The 22,898-nt window shown below is 37.5% G+C and overlaps 1 protein-coding gene and 1 pseudogene across 2 annotated transcripts in view; both read left to right on the top strand.

The window, feature by feature from the left end:
• The window catches only part of STK3 (serine/threonine kinase 3), a 321,732-nt gene that overhangs the window by 90,232 nt on the left and 208,602 nt on the right, over positions 1 to 22,898 (top strand). Inside the window, exons 5-6 of one of the 2 annotated variants that reach the window (XM_027131491.1) lie at positions 7,318 to 7,482; positions 8,001 to 8,168. The exons of the other annotated variant lie outside the window; for it this stretch is intronic. Coding sequence (XP_026987292.1) covers positions 7,318 to 7,482; positions 8,001 to 8,168 — 333 coding nt within the window. The remainder of the gene's footprint in view (positions 1 to 7,317; positions 7,483 to 8,000; positions 8,169 to 22,898) is intronic. 2 annotated transcript variants of the gene reach the window in all.
• On the top strand, positions 13,523 to 15,426 carry LOC113633367 (cell division cycle-associated protein 3 pseudogene; annotated as a pseudogene).

Here is a 22,898-nt window from a genome sequence, read left to right as displayed (position 1 = left end):
CATTTCTTATCGAAGCCTATTTAATAAGATTCAGTGCACTTTCTTTTTAAATTTATGTACAGAAAACTTCACATTTTGGGGTGTACAGTTCTAAGACTTTTGACAAGTGTATAAAGTCTTGTGAGTACCACCAAAATCAAGATATAGAACAGACAGCCCCACACCCCCCAACACCCAGTCCTGCTGTGTGTTTATAGTCACCCCTCTCTCCACACTTAATCTCTGGCCACCGCTGATCTGCTTTTTGTTCCTGTAGTCTTTTTTTTTTTAACATCTTTATTGGAGTGTAATTGCTTTGCAATGCTGTGTTAGTTTCTGCTGTATAACAAAGTGAATCAGCTATACACATACATATATCCCCATATCCCCTCCCTCTTGCATCTCCCTCCCACCCTCCAGGTGGACACAAAGCACCGAGCTGATCTCCCTGTGCTATGAGGCTGCTTCCCACTAGCTATCTGTTTTACATTTGGTGGTGTATATATGTCCATGCCACTCTCTTATTTCGTCCCAGCTTACCCTTCCCCCTCCCCATGTCCTCAAGTCCATTCTCTCTGTCTGCGTTTTTATTCCTGTCCTGCCCCTAGGTTCTTCAGAACCATATATATATTTTTTAGCTTCCAAATATATGTGTTAGCATACGGTATTTGTTTTTCTCTTTCTGACTTACTTCACTCTGTATGATAGACTCTAGGTCCATCCACCTCACTACAAATAACTCAATTTTGTTTCTTTTTGTGGCTGAGTAATATTCCATTGTATATACGTGCCACATCTTCTTTATCTATTCATCTGTCGATGGACTCTTAGGTTGGTTCCATGTGGCTATTGTAAATAGAGCTGCAATGGGCTCTGTGGTACATGACTCTTTTTGAATTATGGTTTTCTCATGGTATATGCCCAGTACTGGGATTGCTGGGTTGTATGGTAGTTCTATTTTTAGTTTTTTAAGGAATCTCCATACTGTTCTCCATAGTGGCTGTATCAGTTTACATTCCCACCAACAGTGCAAGAGGGTTCCCTTTTCTCCACACCCTCTCCAGCATTTATTGTTTGTAGATTTTTTGATGATGGCCATTCTGACTGGTGTGAGGTGATACCTCATTGTAGTTTTGATTTGCATTTCTCTAATGATTAGTGATGGTGAGCATCCATTCATGTGTTTGTTTGACCCATCACTTTTTACCATTTTTCTCATCTTAGTGGAAGGAAGGAAAATGGGCCTCACTTGATATCTGAGTGCCACTTCATAGCTATCATATTTCTATTCTTCAGTTAATTATTTGAGTTACTCTACTGATGGTCTTTCCTTTCTCTGGACAGGGAACTACTTTTCTTATTCAAAGCCTAATTTTAATGCCAGTTCCTCTTTCCTTCCCTAATTAATCACTGTCTACTCTGGTTCCATTTCACTTTGAAAGTGCTTTTTATAGTAGTTTGTAAGTCTGTCTTTCATGCTAGGTTGGAACTCCATGAGGTTAAAAGTTAGAGATGTTTTAAATTCAACATAGAGCAGGTGCTTAATAAATGTTTTTTCAGAGAATGAATGTTTTCTAGGGCTTTTTGGAAAATATACTTTCTTAGATCACTGTTACACATGGCTTATACTCTTATACATGCCACACATGTTATTCTCAGCAACATTGTGACCCGTATGGGATAATTTTACAATTGATACTTCGTTATTTTGATTTGCTTTTCTTTGATAATTAGTGCAGTTTAATATTTTTCATGTATGTTAACTAGCCCTATTATAAGTTTTGTGAATTGCATATTCATTTCCTTGCCTATTTATTTATTGAGATTTTATTGTTTTTCTTGTGAGCTCTTTATGTTCTAAGTAAGTCTGTATACTAAGTATCTTACTGTATTTGCTGTGAATATTTTTCTGTTTTCTAAGCTTATAGTTTTTATGTAGACAAAGCTAATAAATTCTCATAATTCTTTGCTTTTATTGATTAGAAACTCTTCTTGCCTACTGATTTGATACTTACTTTGATTTTTGTTTACTTTTATTTAACTGTTTTTAAAATAATTCATCTATGTGTTCTTTTTGGTGGGATTAAGCATCTGTTTTCAATAAAATACTCAGAAAGCTACCTCTGATGTCTTCAGTTAAGGTTACTTTTCAGGCTAGGTGAGTCTGCTTACTTGCTGAGTTCAGTTACAGGTATACTTGTTTTGTTTGGCCGGCACACCATTTAAAATAATTTAGATTTGAATGCTAAGATGCAGTAGGCATTCTGCCTGGTACACAGGGCTGCTGTTCAGTTTTACTGTTTGTTTCTGGCTGGTATCTATTCTTACTGTTGTTAACCACTGTAGCTGTTCTGACTGGTTGGCTTTATGGCTCATGACTGTTCTGATTACACATTGCTTTTACTCTTTGTCAGATACATATTTTGAATATCACCTTTGGAACAAGCCTTGCAACTCCCTATTTTCTTATATTGAGACTAGTTCATGTATTCATGTTTGTGACATCTGGCAGTGATGTGATAGTCTATAGAGTATAGACTATCCCACTACTATAGAGCCAGAAGACAGGTGGGCTTGCCCCTTAAGTAGTTGTGTTTGACAGACCACTCAATTTCTCTGAATTTGTTTCCTCATCTATAGAAAGGGACGCTAAAGTGTTTGTTTATTTAATTGTGTGAAATGCACATAAAATACTCTATAACTTTAAAGTAATATAAAAATTTAAGTCAACATTATATTTCTGTGTTCTAGAAAATACTTGTTTACTTGTTTATTATTGTTTAAAATGATTTTATTGAGGGATAGAAACCTTTCATTTTGTAGTTGAAGTTAAAAGGCTTAAAGTGCAGGTACATTTGAGCCTTAATATTCAGATGGATTGTTAAAATAATACTGTACACAAATAATTTTAAATTAAGACTTATCCATGTACTGGTATGAATGATTGGATATTGCATCATGTGTTTTGATTAGGGGAAGATATGAAATGACCCCCTGAAGTAGGAGGAGAAAAGCATAATGGGAGAGAGGCTTTAGAAACTTTACACGTTTGCTTCAGCTCAGTCCTCTCTACCTTTAATAATTCAGGACCAAATACAGGCTGTGGCCTTAGGTATTCTTGTAAGCTTTGTAAAAACTAGGACAGTTAGTTTCTTCACCACTGTATACCCAGCACCTTGAACAGGATTTACACGAGAGAGCCAGTGAAGTAGATACTTGTTGAAAGAATAAAAATGGATGTCCAAATTAGTGTGAATTTATTATTTATTATAGTCTTTTGTTAAGAAAAGACCATGAAGATCTTTTTTTTTTTTTTTTTTTTTTTTTTTGCGGTACGTGGGACTCTCACTGCTGTGGCCTCTCCCGTTGCGGAGCACAGGCTCCAGATGCGCAGGCTCAGTGGCCATGGCCCACGGGCCCAGCCGCTCTGCGGCATGTGGGATACTCCCGGACCGGGGCACGAACCCATGTCCCCCTGCATCGGCAGGCGGACTCTCAACCACTGCACCACCAGGGAAGCCCGACTATGAAGATCTTTTGTTAATTTGTTATAAAATCATAGAGTTGGAATGAACTTTTGAAGTCTTCTAGCATTCAGTGCTTTACAGCAATGACATCAGGTAGATCCTGAGACCTTGAAGTATAGTAAGTCAATTTAATTCTGAACTTTCTCTAATGCAGATCTGAAATATAGGGTACAGGAGCAGAGACAACAAATCAAGGAGTTAATGAAGGATTAGTTACATATTGGTTGGAAATAGTGAACTGCTAAGAGGATAAAAATTGAGGTCTAGGTAACTGAAAAGGTCAGCATTGAAGTAACTAAACACGACACAGTTTTTTGGACTGGTACTGCTTTTGTAACACCCCAAGCTCTTTAATCTTTATCCAGGAATGTGGAATAGGGAGAGGGGAGAGAACCCAGGCCCATATGACAGCACCACCATCTCTGCAGTGGTGTGGTGTGGTGGCCCTCAGCAGCACTCCTGCCTCCACTCCCCCACCGTGGCTGCAAACCACTAATTAAAAAAACTGGGAACATCAGTTGTGAATTTCTCTTTTCTTTTAGTAACTACAAGTCTGTACCCATTCATTAATTATTTATTGAATGCTAACTGTATGCCAGGCATGGTTCCAAGCATTGTGGATACCTTGGTGAACCAAAGATCTCTGCTCTTGTGGACCCTTTTCTTAGTGCACTGCTGTTCAGTACAAACATAACACGAGCCACATATGTAATTCTAAACTTTCTAGCATCCACATTTAAAAAAAAAGTAATAGGTGAAGTTAATTTTAATAATGTATTAAATATATTAATATGTAATATTAATGTTATAACATCTAATAATATTTTATTAATATCAATAGCTTATATTAAACATTAACAGATTTTAAATAAAATAATTAATATAATTAATATATACATATCATGTAAAAGTGTAAGCAGTATGTAAGTTAGTAATGAGATACCTTACATTCTCTTTTGGTACTAGGCCTTGAACTTTGGTGTATATTTTACATTTATATCATATCTCAATTTGGGTTAGCTATGTTTCAAATGCTGGGGAGCTACTGTATTGGATAGTGCAGCTTCAGAACATACCGCTTGCTGTCTGTGGACCATGAAGTCAGACCATCTGGTCTGAGGTAGAGAATCAGTTCCTGGAAGTATTAGAATTTTCAAATAATCCAGACTCTTTACCCATGACCTGCAAAGCTTTGCATGATCTGTACAATACTTTATGACAATATGTATTGGTGTTGTATTTAAAGGTAAACCACCTGGCAATTTGCTTAGAAATTTTAACATGATAAGGGTTTTTTTTTTTTAATTGAGGTGAAACTCATATAACAGATTTACCATTTTAAAGTGAAAAATTCCTTGGCATTAGTGCATTCACAATGTTGTGTAATTACTACCTCTGTCTAGTTCCAAAATATTTTCATCAACCCCTATTCATTAAGCAGTTTCTCCCCATTCCCCCTCTTCCCCTAGCTCCTGGCAAGTACCAGTTTGCTTTCTTTCTCTATGGATTTACCTATTCTAAATATTTCATATAAATGGAATCATACAATATGTGCCCTTTTGTGCCCAGCTTAATGTTTTTGAGGTCCATCCACATGTCCATACTTTATTCCTTTTCATGACTGAATAATATTCCATTCCATTGTATGTGTATACCATAATTTGTTTATCCATTCATCTGTTCATAGATATTTGGGTTGTTTCAACATTTTGGCCATTGTGAGTAGTACTGTGAACATTCATGTATGTATTTGTTTGAGTACCAGTTTTCAATTCTTTTGAGTATTTACCTAGGAATGGGATTGCTGGGTCATATGGTAATTCTGTGGTTAACTTTCTTAAAAAAACTTTCCAAGGAACTTAAATATTGCTTTCCACAATGGTTGCACCAGAAATGCATGAGAATGTCAATTTTTTCACATTCTTGCCAGCACTTGTTACTTTCTATTTTTTAAAATTTTATTATAGCCATCCTAGTGGGTGTAAAGTGGTACCTTATTGTGGTTTTGATTTGCATTCCCTAATGACCAATGATGATGATGTTGAACATCTGTCTTTTTATGTGTGACCATTTGTATATCTTCTTTGGAGAAATGTCTATTCAAGTCTTTTGCCATTGGGATTGTTTGCCTTTTCTTGGTTGAGTTAGAAGAGTTCTTTATATATTCTGGATTCCAGACTCTTATCAGATACATGCTTTGCAAATACTTTCTCCCATTCTGTGGGTTGTCTTTTCACTTTCTTCATAATGGCCTTTAATGCACAAAAGTTTTTAATTTTGATAAAGTTCAGTTTTATCTGTATTTTTCTCTTGTTGCTCGTGCTTTTGATGCTGTATCTAATGATACATTGCCCAACCCAAGGTCGTGGAGTTTTACCCTTATGTTTTCTTCTAAGACTTTTGTGGTTTTAACTCATATTTAGGTTGTTGATCCATTTTGAGTAAATTTTTGTATATGGTGTGAGGTAGGAGTCCAACTTCAGTTTATTTTACATGAGAATATCCAGTTCTTCACCCAAGTTATTTCTTGACATGAACCACTGCGGGATTGGTGGTGGTGGAAGCAAGCTTCTTCCAGTAGTTATTTTCACATTTTACATAGTCTTCATATTTTTATATTTTCAATTTTTACTGTATCTTCCTGTTATCCCACTGTGTGGGGGGGCATTTGAATTCTTTCTGAGTTTCTTTTTTTTTTTCCCTTTCTCTCTCTCTCATATAGAGCAATGTCCTCTATCTCTGTATAAATTGAGATTCTTTCCTTTCTCTCAACTTATTTCTTTGGGTTATGCTTATAGTGGTTATGCTTATAGTGTGAAGTAGGTTTTATTATCCTGAGCTATTGATATTACTTGATGTATTTAAAAACTAAGAGGATATTTTTGATAAAAATAGGGACTTTCACAGGTTGCGCTTGAATAAGGTTTGTCAAGAGAGGCATGGTGGTTAAAAACATAGATTATGATTAAAGGGGACTCACATCTTGGTTCAGTCTTACTTGTGTGTGACCAGAAGGAAGTTACTGAACATGTGTAATAACTTCATTTGTCAAATGGTGATAATAATAGTATTTACCTTATAGGGTTGTTATAAGGATAAATGAGATAATGCATGCAAAACTCTTAGCACAATGCCTGGTACAGATAGCACTGCCTCTACTGCGACAACTACTAAGAATCTTTTTTCCCTCCTCTCTCCTCCTTGGCCTTCTTTTCTCCTCCCTCCTCCCTTTTCCTTCCCCTGACAGCCTTTGTTCGTGTTCCCATTTTCCTAGTCTTTCTCTGACATTTCCATTTTTGAGTTCTCATTATTAGGGTCAGAAATCTAGGACCTGGGTGGATTAGGAGTGAGCTGGCTGGAAGGAGGAGGAGTGGTATTGGTGTGAACACTTCATGCAGGAGACTCTTGGCAATCCACCCTTTCTCATTTCCTCTCTTTTATGTAACACTGTTGGTTTCCATTTTCATCAGTAATTGGAGGCACCACAGGGAAGGGTGTCTGAATTTACTTTTTCAGGACAGATAGCTGCAATATTGCCACCTCAGTGTTAGGTGATATAGGGAATAGTGATTTCTTAGGGTCATGTTGTTTCTTGAGATATGTTATATGTTAGGAATGACATTGATAATTTTAAAGAAAGGAGAAATTGAATGATGACATTTTCTTTCATCAGAAGTTCTCAGTACTTTACCTTTTAGCCTTTTCCTAGAGGCTAATGGTCTTTAGAAAGAAGTGCTTGTTAACAGTGCTCTCTTGTAAGTGTTTATCTAACATGGCATTTCAATTGAGTTTTTAAAATATTTCTTTCCAGTTAACAGAAGATGAAATTGCAACTATTCTTAAATCTACTTTGAAAGGACTAGAATATTTACACTTTATGAGAAAAATACACAGAGATATAAAAGCTGGAAATATTCTCCTCAATACAGAAGGACATGCAAAATTGGCGGATTTTGGAGTTGCTGGTCAGTTAACAGTAAGTGTAATACTTTTGGAAACACTTTTGGTTTATATGTCCAGGTTTGAGTATGACTAAACTTTGATAATATATTTTGGGGGTTATGGAAAGAAATGCGTAACTCCATTATTATCAGGGAGAAGGAGCCATTATTTACATATTATTTATTACTTTTATTTACAATTTAAGAGACATTGAATGAATATGAAAATATATATTGTCATCAAAATGCTTAAATATTCAGAAAGGAAAGCTACATTTGTTCATTTCTGTAGCTTTTATTGTTATAGTACTATCTTTAATGACTGTCTTTAATGAAGGTAGTGGAGATAAGTTACTTGTGGACTCTTGGTTTTTTCAGAATTCAAAGTTTCTAAGTATGTCATGTCACAACTAGTTGAAATTTTAGGAAAATAGTTTCAGATATAACCTGTAGTATTTGAGGCTTTCAGATATGTAGTTTAAAGAATATGTTGGCAAATACATTTCCTTAGTGTTTTTGTAGTAATGTTTATGTCTGTGTAATGCTTTTGCAGGATACAATGGCAAAACGCAATACTGTGATAGGAACTCCATTTTGGATGGCTCCTGAGGTAATTCAAGAAATAGGCTATAACTGTGTGGCTGACATCTGGTCCCTTGGCATTACTTCTATAGAAATGGCGGAAGGAAAACCTCCTTATGCTGATATACATCCAATGAGGGTAAGAAAATGTCAGTGTTAAAAGTGTTGACGTTTTGTAATGTCAGTGTAAATAAATATAGAGTAAAAAAGTTCATTTGAATTTGGGTTCTGTGCAAAAAATAGTAAAATTATCTGTCAGGGTTAGTGACTGTTTGTTAACTTATTTCCTGCCTCGTAACCTTATTTGGGGGAAAAGAAGTGAAGTCTGTATTTCTCTCTACGGTCGCTGTTTTTCTCCCCCAAAAGTATACCTGTTAAATTTCCCCATAATTTTAATAGAAGAAAGGGTTGGTAAACCCCACTACATTATTCAGTTCATCGTATTCTGAATGTAGTAGTGGGAGGCTTGGAAGAAATCGCTTCTTTTCTACCCACCCTGCATATGGTACCTTTTTGTGTTTTTGTTTCTCCGTTTTTCCTTCTCTGGTCTGGCTAATGTTAAAAAAAAAAATCCTGATTTCTAATATTGCTATGTGTAGGTGAATTAAACATATTTTTTTAGTGCTTAGTGAGAAAATGGAATTCCTTTTTTGAACATTATTATATGCTTCTATGAACTCCTTTTCTAGGATAAATTTTAGAGTTTTAAATGCATACCTTGCATATTCAAGTCTAATTGCCAATGCTTTATGGTTTGTGATGATGATAGTTTTAAAATTTATTAGTATGTGAATCTCAATTCATTATAGATAAGTACATTTATCTTTGTAAACTTATTGCCCTCTAGTGGCTGTATTCAATTCAAGAAGAAAGGATATAGGAATGAAGGGAGAAAAGAGGTGGGGGAGACAGAGAGAGTATGTGTGTGTGTGAAGAAGAGAAGAGAAGATGGTTTCAGGGTGATTGGAGAAATGTGTGAAGTAAACGGATGGGAGGAAAAAGAATGCAACATTTTAGAATATTTGAAGAAGAATAAATTAGAATTATATCTGATATTACAGTGCTATTGTGGATTTCAAGTGTAGGTAATATTTCAAGTGTAGGTAATAGTGTACTATACTGAAATATTTAAAAATCTGCCTGCCACTTAAAGATAATTCTTTGAGGAATATAATAGAGTATGTATCATCTTCCTTGTACATACAAATTCCTCTTGCTAAAGTGAAACATAAAAATAGCATGAATTGTTTGTTTGAAAATACTAAAATGAAATATAACAAGGTCAGCATAAAATCAACAACACGAATTCTCGTTTCTTTCCTAATTAGTAAATATCTTTTGTACTTTTAGTTAGAATGTTTTTAGGGTGATCCTCAAACTAGGTGCGTTTGAGTCTGAGTTAGTGAGGCTAGCTAAACTACCCAAGACAGCCTGAGGACAGCCCAGGACTCAGACTATTGCTGTCCTGCTTCCTCCAGTATAAATCTCATTTTTTTCCAGCCAAATAGTTCCACATACTAAGTTTGACCATGTGGTAGTCTCTCTAGCAGGTAGTAAAGGACTTAAAAAGTAAAACACACTCAGAGTAGCTTCCCTCATCGCAAATTACATGACACTACTCTTTTACAACCAAGTATACTCCTAATCCAACATGATTTCTTAAAAAAAAAAAAAAGACACACAAAAGAAAATATATATCCATGTCTAAGAATTGAAAACTGAGTCAACCATTTTTTTAATTAAAAAAAATAAAAAAGAATCCAGGACCTCCTTCCTGCCCAATTAATAGTAAAATCAACTTGAGAAATTCTGGAAGACTTGGCTTGGTTAGGGGTGCCAGTTAAGTAATACCCATACACGGCATACTTACACATCTTCCATCTCCCAGTTCCTACTGTATGTGACTGGGTGGACACCTGGCCCATCTTAGTGTGTGTGCATGCCACTGCCTATTGGAAGATCACTCACAAGCATTTAACATGGGGGGCAGAGGACAGGTATCTTCATTTTGTCTGGGAGTGGACAAAGGGATATGGGTGTGTTAATTCACAGAATTAAAATGTCTTGATGGGAATGTCTTGGATGACGACTTCTCTTGTAAAGCTTAATATAGCAGGGTGCAGCCTTTCTTTGTGGTCTGATGTCTCGGTGTCCCTGTCGGGGTGCCATGCCGTATCCTAGAGACACTGGCCAGGAGCATGCGCCAGCCATACTCCTGCCCTGACCTGATGGGGGGCTTCAGCACTTCGCCCTCTGACATCGTATGGCTAGAAATCGCGACTTAGGGGTGAAGCCCAGGATCCCCTTTTTCTCCCGCTTTACATAGTTAAATTTTGGCTTGAGTGACATGTTCCGTGCTCATGAAGTCTACTTTCTTACTTTTCATTTTATCTTTTTACCCCCTATGGTAATTTCCTAGGGTTGTCATAACAAATTACCGCAAATTTGGTGGCTTAAAACAATAGAAATTTATTCTCTTACAATTCTGGAGGCCAGAAATTTGAAATGAAGGTGTTGACAAGGCAGCACTCCTTCCAGAGGCTCTAAAGGAGACTCCGTTTTTGGCCTCTTCCAGCTTTTGGTGGCTGGCTGCCAGAAATCCTTGGCATTCCTTGGATTGTAGCTGCATCACTTCAGTCTCTGCCTGCATCTTCACATTAACCTTCTCCTCTATGTGTCTGTGTATTTTCCTCTTCTGTCTGTCTCAAATTTCCCTCTGCCTTCCTCTCAAAAGGACACTCATCACTGCATTTAGGGCCCACTCCAATAATCCAGGATGATCTCTTCCTGCAAAGATTTTTTTTTATTTCAAATGAGGTCCCATTCAAAGGTTCTGGGGATTAGGATGTAGACATATCTTTTGGGGGCTGCTTTTCAACCCACTATATCCTCTATAATCTGTTCTCTTTTTTCAAATTGTATATCGTTTAAGATCAGTAATGAGTAATTTCAGGACGTATCTCCTTGTCTTTCTTTAACCAATTTTTTTTTTTATTGTGGTAAAATACACATAACATAAAATATACCATTTTAACCTTTTTTTTTTTTTTTTTTTTGCGGTACGCGGGCCTCTCACTGTTGTGGCCTCTCCTGTTGTGGAGTACAGGCTCCGGACGCGCAGGCTCAGCAGCCATGGCTCATGGGCCTAGCCGTTCCGCGGCATGTGGGATCTTCCCGGACCGGGGCACAAACCCGTGTCCCCTGCATCGGCAGGCGGACTCTCAACCACTGCGCCACCAGGGAAGCCCTAACCATTTTTAAGTATACAATTCAGTGGCATTAAGTACATTCACATCACACTGTCTACTACAGAAATTTTTATCATCCCAAACTAAAACTCTGTATACATTAAACAATAACTCTTCATTATCTCCTCCCCCCAGCACCTCATAACCACAGTTCTACTTTCTGTCTCTATGAATTTGACTATTCTAAGCATCTCAGATAAGTAGAATCATACAATATTTGTTCTTTTATGTCTGGCTTCTTTCACTTAGTATAATGTTTTCAAGGTTCATTCATTGTTGTAGCCTATATCAGAATTCATTCTTTTTTTTAAGGTTGAATAATATTCCACTGTATGTATGTACCACATTTTGTTTAACCGTTCATCTGTATGTGAACACTTGTGTTGCTTCCACCTTTTGATTGTTGTGACTAATGCTACTGTGAGCATGGATGGACATTTATCTCTGTGAGAGTCTGCTTTCAATTCTGTGGGTATATACCTAGAGCTGGGATTGCTGGATCATGTGGTAATTTTATGGTTAAGTTTTTGAGGAACCTGCCTACTATTTTTTGTAGCATTGTGCTATTTTACATTCCCACCAGCAATGCACAGGGATTCCAGTTTCTCCACATTCTTGCCAATACTTATTTTCTGTCTTCTGATAATAGCCATCCTAATGGAAGTGAAGTGTTATCTCATGGTTTTGATTTCCATTTCCCTAATAACTAGTGATATTGAGCATCTTTTCATGTACTTATTGTCCATTTGTATATCTTTCTTGGAGAAATGTCTATTCAGGTTATTTGCCCATTTTTAAATTGGGTTGTTTTTGTTGTTATTGAGTTTCTGGTCTCATTTTAATTGACTTTTCTCTAGTTTTGGTCTGCCTTTCAGCCAGCATTTGCTGGCTGAAGTCTCCTAGCCCTTTGACTTTTTACTGCCTCTGTTTATTGTTCTTCCAGCCATCCCCTGTCAGTTTTTGTACCCCAATTCTAATACTCAGTCTATAAGTGCCTTTATAATTCTTCCTTTGTAATCAACCCATTGGGAGGTCTTTGAGTTAAAATGGATTTCAGACTTGCTAGTCTACAAGTAGAGAATTGCTTATTTGTATTTAATTATTAAATTACTTTGCTTCATGCAATAGATGTGTGCTGGAGAATTTGTGTAAATATTTAATAGTTGTAAATTGGCATTTAAATTTTTTTGGATATTATTTTTTAAAAATAATTTTTAATGATTCCTTCAGTGATGAGTATAACACTCTTGAAACTTACCTGCCATGTAATTGTGTATATTTTTATGACGGGACATATCCATTTTAGCAGTAATACAAAATTTAATCATTAAGATATTTTTGATTTAGTATTAACGTTAAAATAGGAGAAATGCATATTCTAATGTGGAGGCAAGAAGTCAACCTTTGGACCAGTTGGAGAATATATCTGCTATCCTACATTGGTTATTTTGTGTTAGAGAAACTCAGTGTCACCTAAATATGGATGTTTGATTTTTAAAGACAAGTACCCTCGCATTTTCTTCTTATATTCTTTTACTTCTGTTCCCCTTTTCTTTATTTCCTTCTCCACATATTTAGGGCACATTTATCATGTCCCAGTCAGACTTTGAGGATGTAGTGGTAAGCAGAGCAAGTATGTTTCCTGTTCTCTTGGAACTTCCATTCCAGTGACAACTAGCATTCTAATGATAGAATTATTTAGCTTTCCGTGTGTGTGTGTGTGTGTGTGTGTGTGTGTGTGTGTGTGTGTGTGTGTAGAGGGTGTGCATATATAGTCAGTTGTTTAGAATGTAAGACCGTAACTGTATCAACTTTTATTCAAGTATAGGTATGTATGTATATTACAAATTATAAAGGATCATACACCTATATGATTTTTATTATTTTGGCATTACATACATTACTTGTTTTTCTCCTTTGAACTTATCCTCATCTTCCCTTTTTCCCCTCTCCCCACTGCTGCCTTTACTTCCTTTGACTGTTCCCTGTTGCCTAACAGTGTGTGTACATGAATGCGCACACAATCCCTTTCATACTTTTTTTTTTTTTTTTTTTTTTTTTTGCGGTATGCGGGCCTCTCACTGTTGTGGCCTCTCCCGTTGCGGAGCACAGGCTCCAGATGCGCAGGCTCAGCGGCCATGGCTCACGGGCCCAGCCGCTCCGCGGCATGTGGGATCTTCCCGGACCGGGGCACGAACCCGCATCCCCTGCATCGGCAGGCAAACTCTCAACCACTGCGCCACCAGGGAAGCCCTCCCTTTCATACTTTTACTTTTCTTTCTTTTCATACTGCCTCTCTTCCTCCCTATCTGTTCCCTGTATTTTTCTGCCTGATTATTTTAAGTGATACCTTGATTCTACTAACTATACTTTCAGGTCAGAAATAGCCAAGGATCCACAGGAGTGGGCAAATTGGATCATTGGAGAATTTCAGTATTACTTCCAGGACATGTGGTTTTTCACTCTATTTGAAAGTTAGAGTTGTTCTGCCCTGTGGTTCTAATACATATGGGAGTACAAGGCATTCCAGCCCCAAAATTGAGGATTAAGGTTTATTACAGTGACAGTTTCAACATATTTCTGTCTAGTCAGAGTTATTATTCTTAAAGAGATGAATAAGCAAGGAAAACAGAATAAACAGATCTCAGCTTCTCTTGGTTGAGTCTGCTGAGGTCACCCCGTGGGTTTCACAGGGAAGACAAATTCCCACTGTTAATTTATATTCAGACCTTGCCGTTGGTGTTGCCAAGTCCTCTGTAAACATGCTTAGTTTGGTAACTACTGAGGAAGCAATCATCATTTTCTCACCGACATACTAATTATGTGAATATGAATTGTAGTGTTGGAGACATATTTCCATTAAGTATTGCTTAGATAAAGAAGTATACTAGGAGGATTGAGCTGCTTTGTACCCAAAGGTGGAATTGGGGCCCGGCATCTCCTCCTTGCCTGGGCTGAGCCCTGCCCCGTCCTATTTCTCCTGGTTGAGGTGGGCTCAGCGAAGAGCGTCCCAGTCATTCCAGTGCAGCCCGCTGCACAGCAAGCTTCTAGCTCGAGTTTCAGACCCACGTTCACCCAGTGCTGGTGTCCTGTGCACTTCCATCCAGGTAGCGAGCTCTCCACAGCCAAACCTGCCAGCAGCGGAGCAGCTGGAGGGTCCTAAGCAGGTCCAGGACTCAGATCCCCGTTCTCCTACCCTTGGCATTGCACGGACACCTATGAAGACCAGCGGAAAGCCCCCAAGCCCACTGGTGAAACAGCTGAGTGACGTATTTGAGACTGAAGACCCCAGATTAAGTCTTCCCTCAGAACCTATTCTGCCCGTAGAGACACCTTCATCTTCTCAACTGGACTTGCCTCTGGGCACCCAGTTTTCCCTTGAGGATCAGACTGAGACTCCCTTCCAAGCAGGTGTTTTCCAAGGAGGAAACAGGACATCCCTCAGAGACCCCTACAGCCAGCCAGCGCTTGGACAAGCCCTTGAGAGACCCCGACACTCCTTGATCTTCAGGTTCTAAGCGCAGCGGACAGAAACCAAACAGCAAAGTGCTAGGGAGATCTTCTCTCACCATCCTGTAGGGTGACAACTCCCCTGGGACTCTGACACCACGACAGGGTAAGCGGCCTTCTCCCCTGAGTGAAAACGTTAGGCAACTAAAGCAAGGGACCGTTCTGGGAACTGCACGACTTCTGAAAAATGGAGGACGAGCATGGGAGCAAGGCCAGGGCCATGGCAAGGAAAATCGGCACTTCGCTTTGGTAGAGAACTAGGCTGTGCATGGGCCCAGCACCGGACTCACCACCAGGGGCCTAGTGACGTTCTGTATCCTCTCACCCCTTCTTTCCCTGGGAGACTGGAAAGGCTTATTTTCTTCAACGCCCCCTATACTACCAACTCTGGGACTGAGAGCTTCCTTAGCTTTCTTTGTGTCTTATGTATTTCTGTATATTGTAGGAAGTGATTTAAAAAAAAAAAGAGTTACGCTGGACTCCATCTATTTAAGATTTTAATATGGGATACTGACAAAGGCACTATTTCTCTGTATATGTGTGGGAGCATTCACAGGAGACAATTTAGATTGATTTATTAATGATTGAAAGATGATTTACATTTCATACTTAAAAAATAATTATATTATTACATTGAATTTTTTTTTTATATACAGCAGGTTCTTATTAGTCATCCATTTTATACACATCAGTGTATACATGTCAATCCCAATCGCCCAGTTCATCTCACCACCACCCCCACCCACCTGCCGCTTCCCCCCCTTGGTGTCCATATGTTTGTTCTCTACATCTGTGTCTCAATTTCTGCCCTGCAAACTGGTTCATCTGTACCATTTTTCTAGGTTCCACGTATATGCGTTAATATATGATATTTGTTTTTCTCTTTCTGACTTACTTCACTCTGTATGACAGTCTCTAGATTCATCCACGTCTCTACAAATGACCCAATTTCATTCTTTTTTATGGCTGAGTAATATTCCATTGTATATATGTACCACATCTTCTTTATCCATTCATCTATCGATGGGCATTTAGGCTGCTTCCATGACCTGGCTGTTGTAAATAGTGCTGCAGTGAACATTGGGGTGCATGTGTCTTTTTTTTTTTTTTTTTTTTTTTTTTGCATGTGTCTTTTTGAATTATGGTTTTCTCTGGGTATATGCCCAGTAGTGGAATTGCTGGGTCATATGGTACTTCTATTTTTAGTTTTTTAAGGAACCTCCATACTGTTCTCCATCATGGTTGTATCAATTTACATTCCCACCAACAGTGCAAGAGGGTTCCCTTTTGTCCACACCCTCTCCAGCATTTGTTGTTTGTAGATTTTCTGATGATGCCCATTCTAACTGGTGTGAGGTGACACCTCATTGTAGTTTTGATTTGCATTTCTCTAATAATTAGTAATGTTGAGCAGCTTTTCATGTGCTTCTTGGCCATCTGTATGTCTTCTTTGGAGAAATGTCTATTTAGGTCTTCTGCCCAGTTTTGGACTGGGTTGTTTTTTTTTTAATATTCAGCTGCATGAGCTGTTTATATATTTTGGGGATTAATCCTTTGTCCATTGATTCGTTTGCAAATATTTTCTCCCATTCTGAGGGTTGTCTTTTCGTCTTCTTTATGGATTCCTTTGCTATGCAAGAGGTTTGAAGTTTCATTAGGTCTCATTTGTTTATTTTTGTTTTTATTTCCATTACTCTAGGAGGTGGATCAAAAAAGATCTTGCTGTGATTTATGTCAAAGAGTTTTCTTCCTATGTTTTCCTCTAAGAGTTTTACAGTGTATGGCCTTACATTTAGGTCTCTAATCCATTTTGAGTTTGTTTTTGTGTATGGTGTTAGGGAGTGTTCTAATTTCATTCTTTTACATGTAGCTGTCCAGTTTTCCCAGCACCATTTATTGAAGAGACTGTCTTTGCTCCATTGTATATCCTTGTCTCCTTTGTCATAGATTAGGTATCCATAGGTGGGTGGCTTTATCTCTGGGCTTCCTATCTTGTTCCATTGATCTATAGTTCTTTTTTTATCCCAGTGCCATATTATCTTGACTACTGTAGCTTTGTAGTATAGTCTGAAGTCAGGGAGTCTGATTCCTCCAGCTCCGTTATTTTCCCTCAAGACTGCTTTGGCTATTCGGGGTCTTTTGTGTCTCCATACAGATTTTAAGATTTTTTTTTTTTGCAGTACGTGGACCTCTCACTGTTATGGCCTCTCCCGTTGCAGAGCACAGGCTCTGGACGCAAGGCTCAGCGGCCATGGCTCACGGGCCTAGCTGCTCCATGGCATGTGGGATCTTCCCAGACTGGGGCATGAACCCATGTCCCCTGCATTGGCAGGCGGACTCTCAACCACTGCGCCACCAGAAAAGCCCCAGATTTTAAGATTTTTTGTTCTAGTTCCGTAAAAAAGGCCATTGGTAATTTGATAGGGATTGCATTGAATCAGTAGATTGCTTTGGATAGTATAGTCATTTTCACATATTGATTCTTCCAATCCAAGAACATGGTATAACTCTCCATCCGTTGGTATCATGTTTAATTTCTTTCATCAGTGTCTTATAGTTTTCTGCATACAGGTCTTTTGTCTCCCTAGGTAGGTTTATTCCTAGGTATTTTATTCTTTTTGTTGCAGTGGTAAATGGGAGTGTTTCCTTAATTTCTCTTTCAGATTTTTCATCATTAGTGTATAGGAATGCAAGAGATTTCTGTGAATTAATTTTGTATCCTGCAGCTTTACCAAATTCATTGATTAGCTTTAGTAGTTTTCTGGTAGCATCTTTAGGATTCTCTATGTATAGTATCATGTCATCTGCAAACAGTGACAGTTTTAATTCTTCTTTTCCAATTTATATTCCTTTTATTACTTTTTCTTCTCTGATTGCCGTGGCTAGGACTTCCAAAACTATGTTGTATAATAGTGGTGAGAGTGGACATCCTTGTCTTGTTCCTGATCTTAGAGGAAATGCTTTTAGTTTTTCACCATTGAGAATGATGTTTGCTGTGGGTTTGTCGTATATGGCCTTTATTATGTTGAGGTAGCTTCCCTCTATGCCCACTTTCTGGAGAGCTTTTGTCATAAATGGGTGTTGAATTTTGTCAAAAGCTTTTTCTGCATCTATTGAGATGATCATATGGCTTTTATTCTTCAACGTGCTAATATGGTGTATCACATTGATTGATTTGCATATACTGAAGAATCCTTGCATCCCTGGGATAAATCCCACTTGATCATGGTGTATGATCCTTTTAGTGTGTTGTTGTTTTTTGTTTGCTAATATTTTGTTGAGCATTTTTGCATCTATATTCATCAGTGATATTGGTCTGTAATTTTCTTTTTTTGTAGTATCTTTGTCTGGTTTTGGTATCAGGGTGATGCTGGTCTCATAGAATGAGTTTGGGAGTGTTCCTTCCTCCGAAATATTTTGGAAGAGTTTGAGAAGGATGGGTATTAGCTCTTCTCTAAATGTTTGTTAGAATTCACCTGTGAAGCCATCTGGTCCTGGGCTTTTGTCTGTTGGAAGATTTCTAATCACAGTTTCAATTTCATTACTTATGATTGGTCTGTTCATATTTTCTATTTCTTCCTGGTTCATTCTTGGAAGGTTATACCTTTGTAAGAATTTGTCCATTTCTTCCAGGTTGTCCATTTTATTGGCATAGAGTTGCTTGTAGTAGTCTCTTTGGATGCTTTGTATTTCTGCGGTGTCTGTTATAACTTCTCCTTTTTCATTTCTCATTTTATTGATTTGAGTCCTCTCCCTGTTTTTCCTGATGAGTCTGGCTAATGGTTTTTCAATTGTGTTTATCTTCTCAAAGAACCAGCTTTTAGTTTTATTGATCCTTGCTATTGTTTTCTTTGTTTCTATTTCATTTATTTCTGTTCTGATCTTTATGTTTTCTTTCCTTCTGCTAACTTTGAGTTTTGTTTGTTCTTCTTTCTCTAGTTCCTTTAGGTGTAAGGTTATATTGTTTATTTGAGATTTTTCTTGTTTCTTGAGGTAGGCTTGTATAGCTATAAACTTGCCTCTTAGAACTGCTTTTGCTGCATCCCGTAGGTTTTGGAGCATCATGTTTTCATTGTCATTTGTCTCTAGGTATTTTTTGATTTCCTCTTTGTTTCCTTAAGTAATTCTTGGTTATTTAGTAATGTATTGTTTAGCCTCCACGTGTCTGTGTTTTTTACGTTTTTTTCCCGTAATTGATTTCTAATCTCACTGCATTGTGGTCAGAAAAGATGCTTGACATGATTTCAATTTTCTTAAATTTACTGAGGCTTGATTTGTGACCCAAGACGTGATCTATCGTGGAGAATGTTCTGTGTGCACTTGAGAAGAAAGTGTAATCTGCTGGTTTGGGGTGGAATGTCCTATAAATATCAGTCTTGTTTAATGTATCATTTAAAGCGTGTGTTTCCTTATTTAGTTTCATTTTGGATGATCTGTCCATTGTTGAAAGTGGGGTGTTAAAGTCCCCTACTATGATTGTGTTACTGTCGATTTCCCCTTTTATGGCTGTTAGCATTTGCCTTATGTATTGAGGTGCTCCTATGTTGGGTGCATATATATTTATAATTGTTATATCTTCTTCTTGGATTCATCCCTTGATCATTATGTAGTATCCTTCCTTGTCTCTTGTAACATTCTTTATTTTAAAGTCTATTTTTTCTGATATGAGTATTGCTACTCCAGCTTTCTTTTGATTTCCATTTACATGGAATATCTTTTTCCATCCCCTCACTTTCAGTTTGTATGTGTCCCTAGGTCTGAAGTGGGTCTCCTGTAGACAGCATATATATGGGTCTTGTTGTTTGTATCCATTCAGCGAGCCTGTGTCTTTTGGTTGGAGCATTTAGTCCATTCACGTTTAAGGTAATATCGACAGGTATGTTCGTATTACTATTTTCTTAGTTGTTTTGGGTTTGTTTTTGTAGATCCTTTTCTTCTCTTGTGTTTCCCACTTAGAGAAGTTCTTTTAGTGTTTGTTGTAGAGCTGGTTTGGTAGTGCTGAATTCTCTTAGCTTTTGGTTGTCTGTAAAGTTTTTGATTTCTCCATCGAATCTGAATGAGATCCTTGCTGCGTAGAGTAATCTTGGTTGTAGGTTCTTCCCTTTCATCATTTTAAGTATATCATGCTACTCCCTTCTGGCTTGTAGAGTTTCTGCTGAGAAATCAGCTGTTAACCTTATGGGAGTTCCCTTGTATTGTATTTGTCCCTTTTCCCTTGCTGCTTTCAGTAATTTTTCTTTGTCTTTATTTTTTGCCAGTTTGGTTACTGTGCGTCTTGACATGTTTCTCCTTGGGTTTATCCTGTATGGGACTCTCTGCACTTCCTGGCCTTGGGTAACTATTTCCTTTCCCATGTTAGGGAAGTTTTTGACTATAATGTCTTCAAATATTTTCTCAGGTCCTTTCTCTCTTCTCCTTCTGGGACCCCTATAATGCGAATGTTGTTGTGTTTAACGTTGTCCCAGAGGTCTCTTAGGCTGTCTTCATTTCTTTTCATTATTTTTTCTTTATTCTGTTCCACAGCAGTGAATTCTACCATTCTGTCTTCCAGGTCACTTATCCGTTCTTCTGGCTCAGTTATTCTGCTGTTTGTTCCTTCTAGTGTAGTTTTCATTTCAGTTATTGTATTGTTTTTCTCTGTTTGTTTGTTTGTTCTTTAATTCTTCTACATCTTTGTTAAACATTTCTTGCATCTTCTCGATCTTTGCCTCCATTCGTTTTCCAAGGTCCTGGATCATCTTCATTATCATTTTCCTGAATTTTTTCCTGAAGGTTGCCTATCTCCACTTCATTTAGTTGTTTTTCTGGGGTTTTATCTCTTTCCTTCATCTGGTACATAGCCCTCTGCCTTTTCTTCTTGTCTGTCTTTCTGTGAATGTGGTTCTTGTTCCACAGGCTGCAGGACTGTAGTTCTTGCTTGCACTCCATTTCATAATTTTTTGACTGTGATCCATAGTATGAAATATAGTTCACATTGTGGCCTGTTATGCACATGTGTGCATGTATGTGTGTGCACACAGTTGAAACAAAATATACATAAAACAGTACTTGCCTATGCATGTTCAAAATGGGTCACATGTGAAATATATTTCATACTATGAATCACTGTTTGTGATCCACTCTGATTTCTGTTCAATCACAGTCTTCTCTTCTTCTACTGTATTTCATCTTTTCATTAAAAAAAGAAAAAAATGTGGTCCAAATCCATTCAGTTGATTTCGTGACCAAGTATTGGTTTGTAACTTGCATCTGAAGAGGAAGAATCACTGTATCTTTGGAAATCTGATTTCTTCCAATGCCATAATGCTTTCCTTGTTGCCACATGATGGTGGTGTGACCTGGCATTTGAGACTTGTGAGTCCTGAATCAGTTCTGTTATCTGTCAGTTAGTTATAGTGGACTCTCAATTAATTTTCCAGTTCACTGAATTGTTGTGAAGATCAGATAAGACAATGTAAGTGAGCAATACATGTAAAATAGTAAATACTTTAGAAATATTAGGTAGCATTATTAAGTTTTCAAGTCTCAAATTGAGATATTAAAATAGTTCAAGTTCTTGCGGAGAGTAGCTTTTTTTTTTTTTAACTTTTCATTTTATATTGGAGTATAGCTGATTAACAGTGTTGTGATAGTTTCAGGTGCACAGCAAAGCGGCTCAGCCATAGGTATACATGTATCCATTCTTCCCCAGACTCCCCTCCCATCCAGGCTGCCACATAACATTGAGCAGAGTTCCCTGTGTTATACAGTAGGTCCTTGTTGGTTATCCCTTTTAAATATAGCAGTGTGTACATGTCAATCCACTTAGGGAGCTTTTGTCTATGGAAAGGATCAGGCAGTTGCTTCATCATCACCTTATTTTGTTTTGGGTTATTGAGTAGGTTTGGCGGTATTGGGACCTTATGCAGTACCCAAGGGAGCTTATTGCCAGCTGCGGGAGGTTGCTGAAAGCTTTAAAGCCCTTACTTATGGCTGCTGAGATGACTTCTGCAGCCTCTACTGGATACAGTATGGAAATAATGAGCCCATGAGGACACAGAGACATGTAGACTCTCTTTTCTAACCTCAGGTCAGACTGTGATATACAGGTGTTTTCTACTTCATTTTCACTGTATACTTGCTCAGTAATGGAAACTGTGATTCACAGGAGAGTAGAAAGAGTTTTTTCTGGAGCAGAGAATTCAGAGTCATTGGACCCCCAAAATTTCAGTTAAATATTGGTTTGTGTGTAGATGTGCATTTTGTTGGTGAGAGAGTTCACAGTTTTCATCAATGAAAATAAGAGTTTCTTGACCCCCGAAGATTGAGAACTATGGCTCTCAGTAATAATATTGGTGACCCTCAAGAGAGTTTCTTATTATATTGTGTATTTAGGATATGGTTTTGTTTAGTATTTACTTTATTATAGCATGTCACTGTTCTGTGTTTTAATCTGGAACCAGTAACTATATATGCATATGGCCTCTATGATTTCCCCCCAAACCCCTAATACTCTTTTACTTCTGGAAAGGTTAGTTTTAGGTATGTCTAATTACTGTCTGAATTTCCTCATTCCACTGATTTAAAAAAGTCTTTTTTTCCTCTGAATTCTCACCTTTTCTCTGTCTTATGGCTTTTATTTTTTTTTAAACTTACTTTGTATTATAGTAATGATTATGTTGTCTTATTTCCTCTATTAGATCTAAGTTTTAAATGCAAGTGTGTTTCATTTTTGTGTGTCTAATTGAACCTAGTGGAGTGACTTACATAAGAGCATCCCATAAATGTTTTTGTTGAATATGTGCTCAATTACCTTTCTTATCTCAAAGACACTTTGTGGTGGTAATATTGAAATCTAGCAAGCTCAGATTCTTCTTTCATACAATAATAATGTTGTACTTGTAGGTTAGAATAAGAGTGAAATAAACTGAAAAATGAAAGTAAATGCTAATTAAATACAACTTGAAAGCCCTATCCTTGCTCATGGCTTGACTTTCAAACTTTTACTAAGTGCAGTTTATTTATTTAAAATTTAATTTTTATTTATTTTTTATTTTTTTATACAGCAGGTTCTTATTAGTTATCTATTTCGTACATATTAGTGTATATATGTCAGTCCCAATCTCCCAATT

Source organism: Aethalodelphis obliquidens, unplaced genomic scaffold (genome assembly GCF_003676395.1).
Source record: "Aethalodelphis obliquidens isolate GAN/ISIS:26980383/991018 unplaced genomic scaffold, ASM367639v1 scaffold39, whole genome shotgun sequence".
NCBI lineage: Eukaryota > Metazoa > Chordata > Mammalia > Artiodactyla > Delphinidae > Aethalodelphis > Aethalodelphis obliquidens.
The sequence above is the reverse complement of the archived record's forward strand: the minus strand, read 5'-3'. Positions and strand labels throughout refer to the sequence as shown.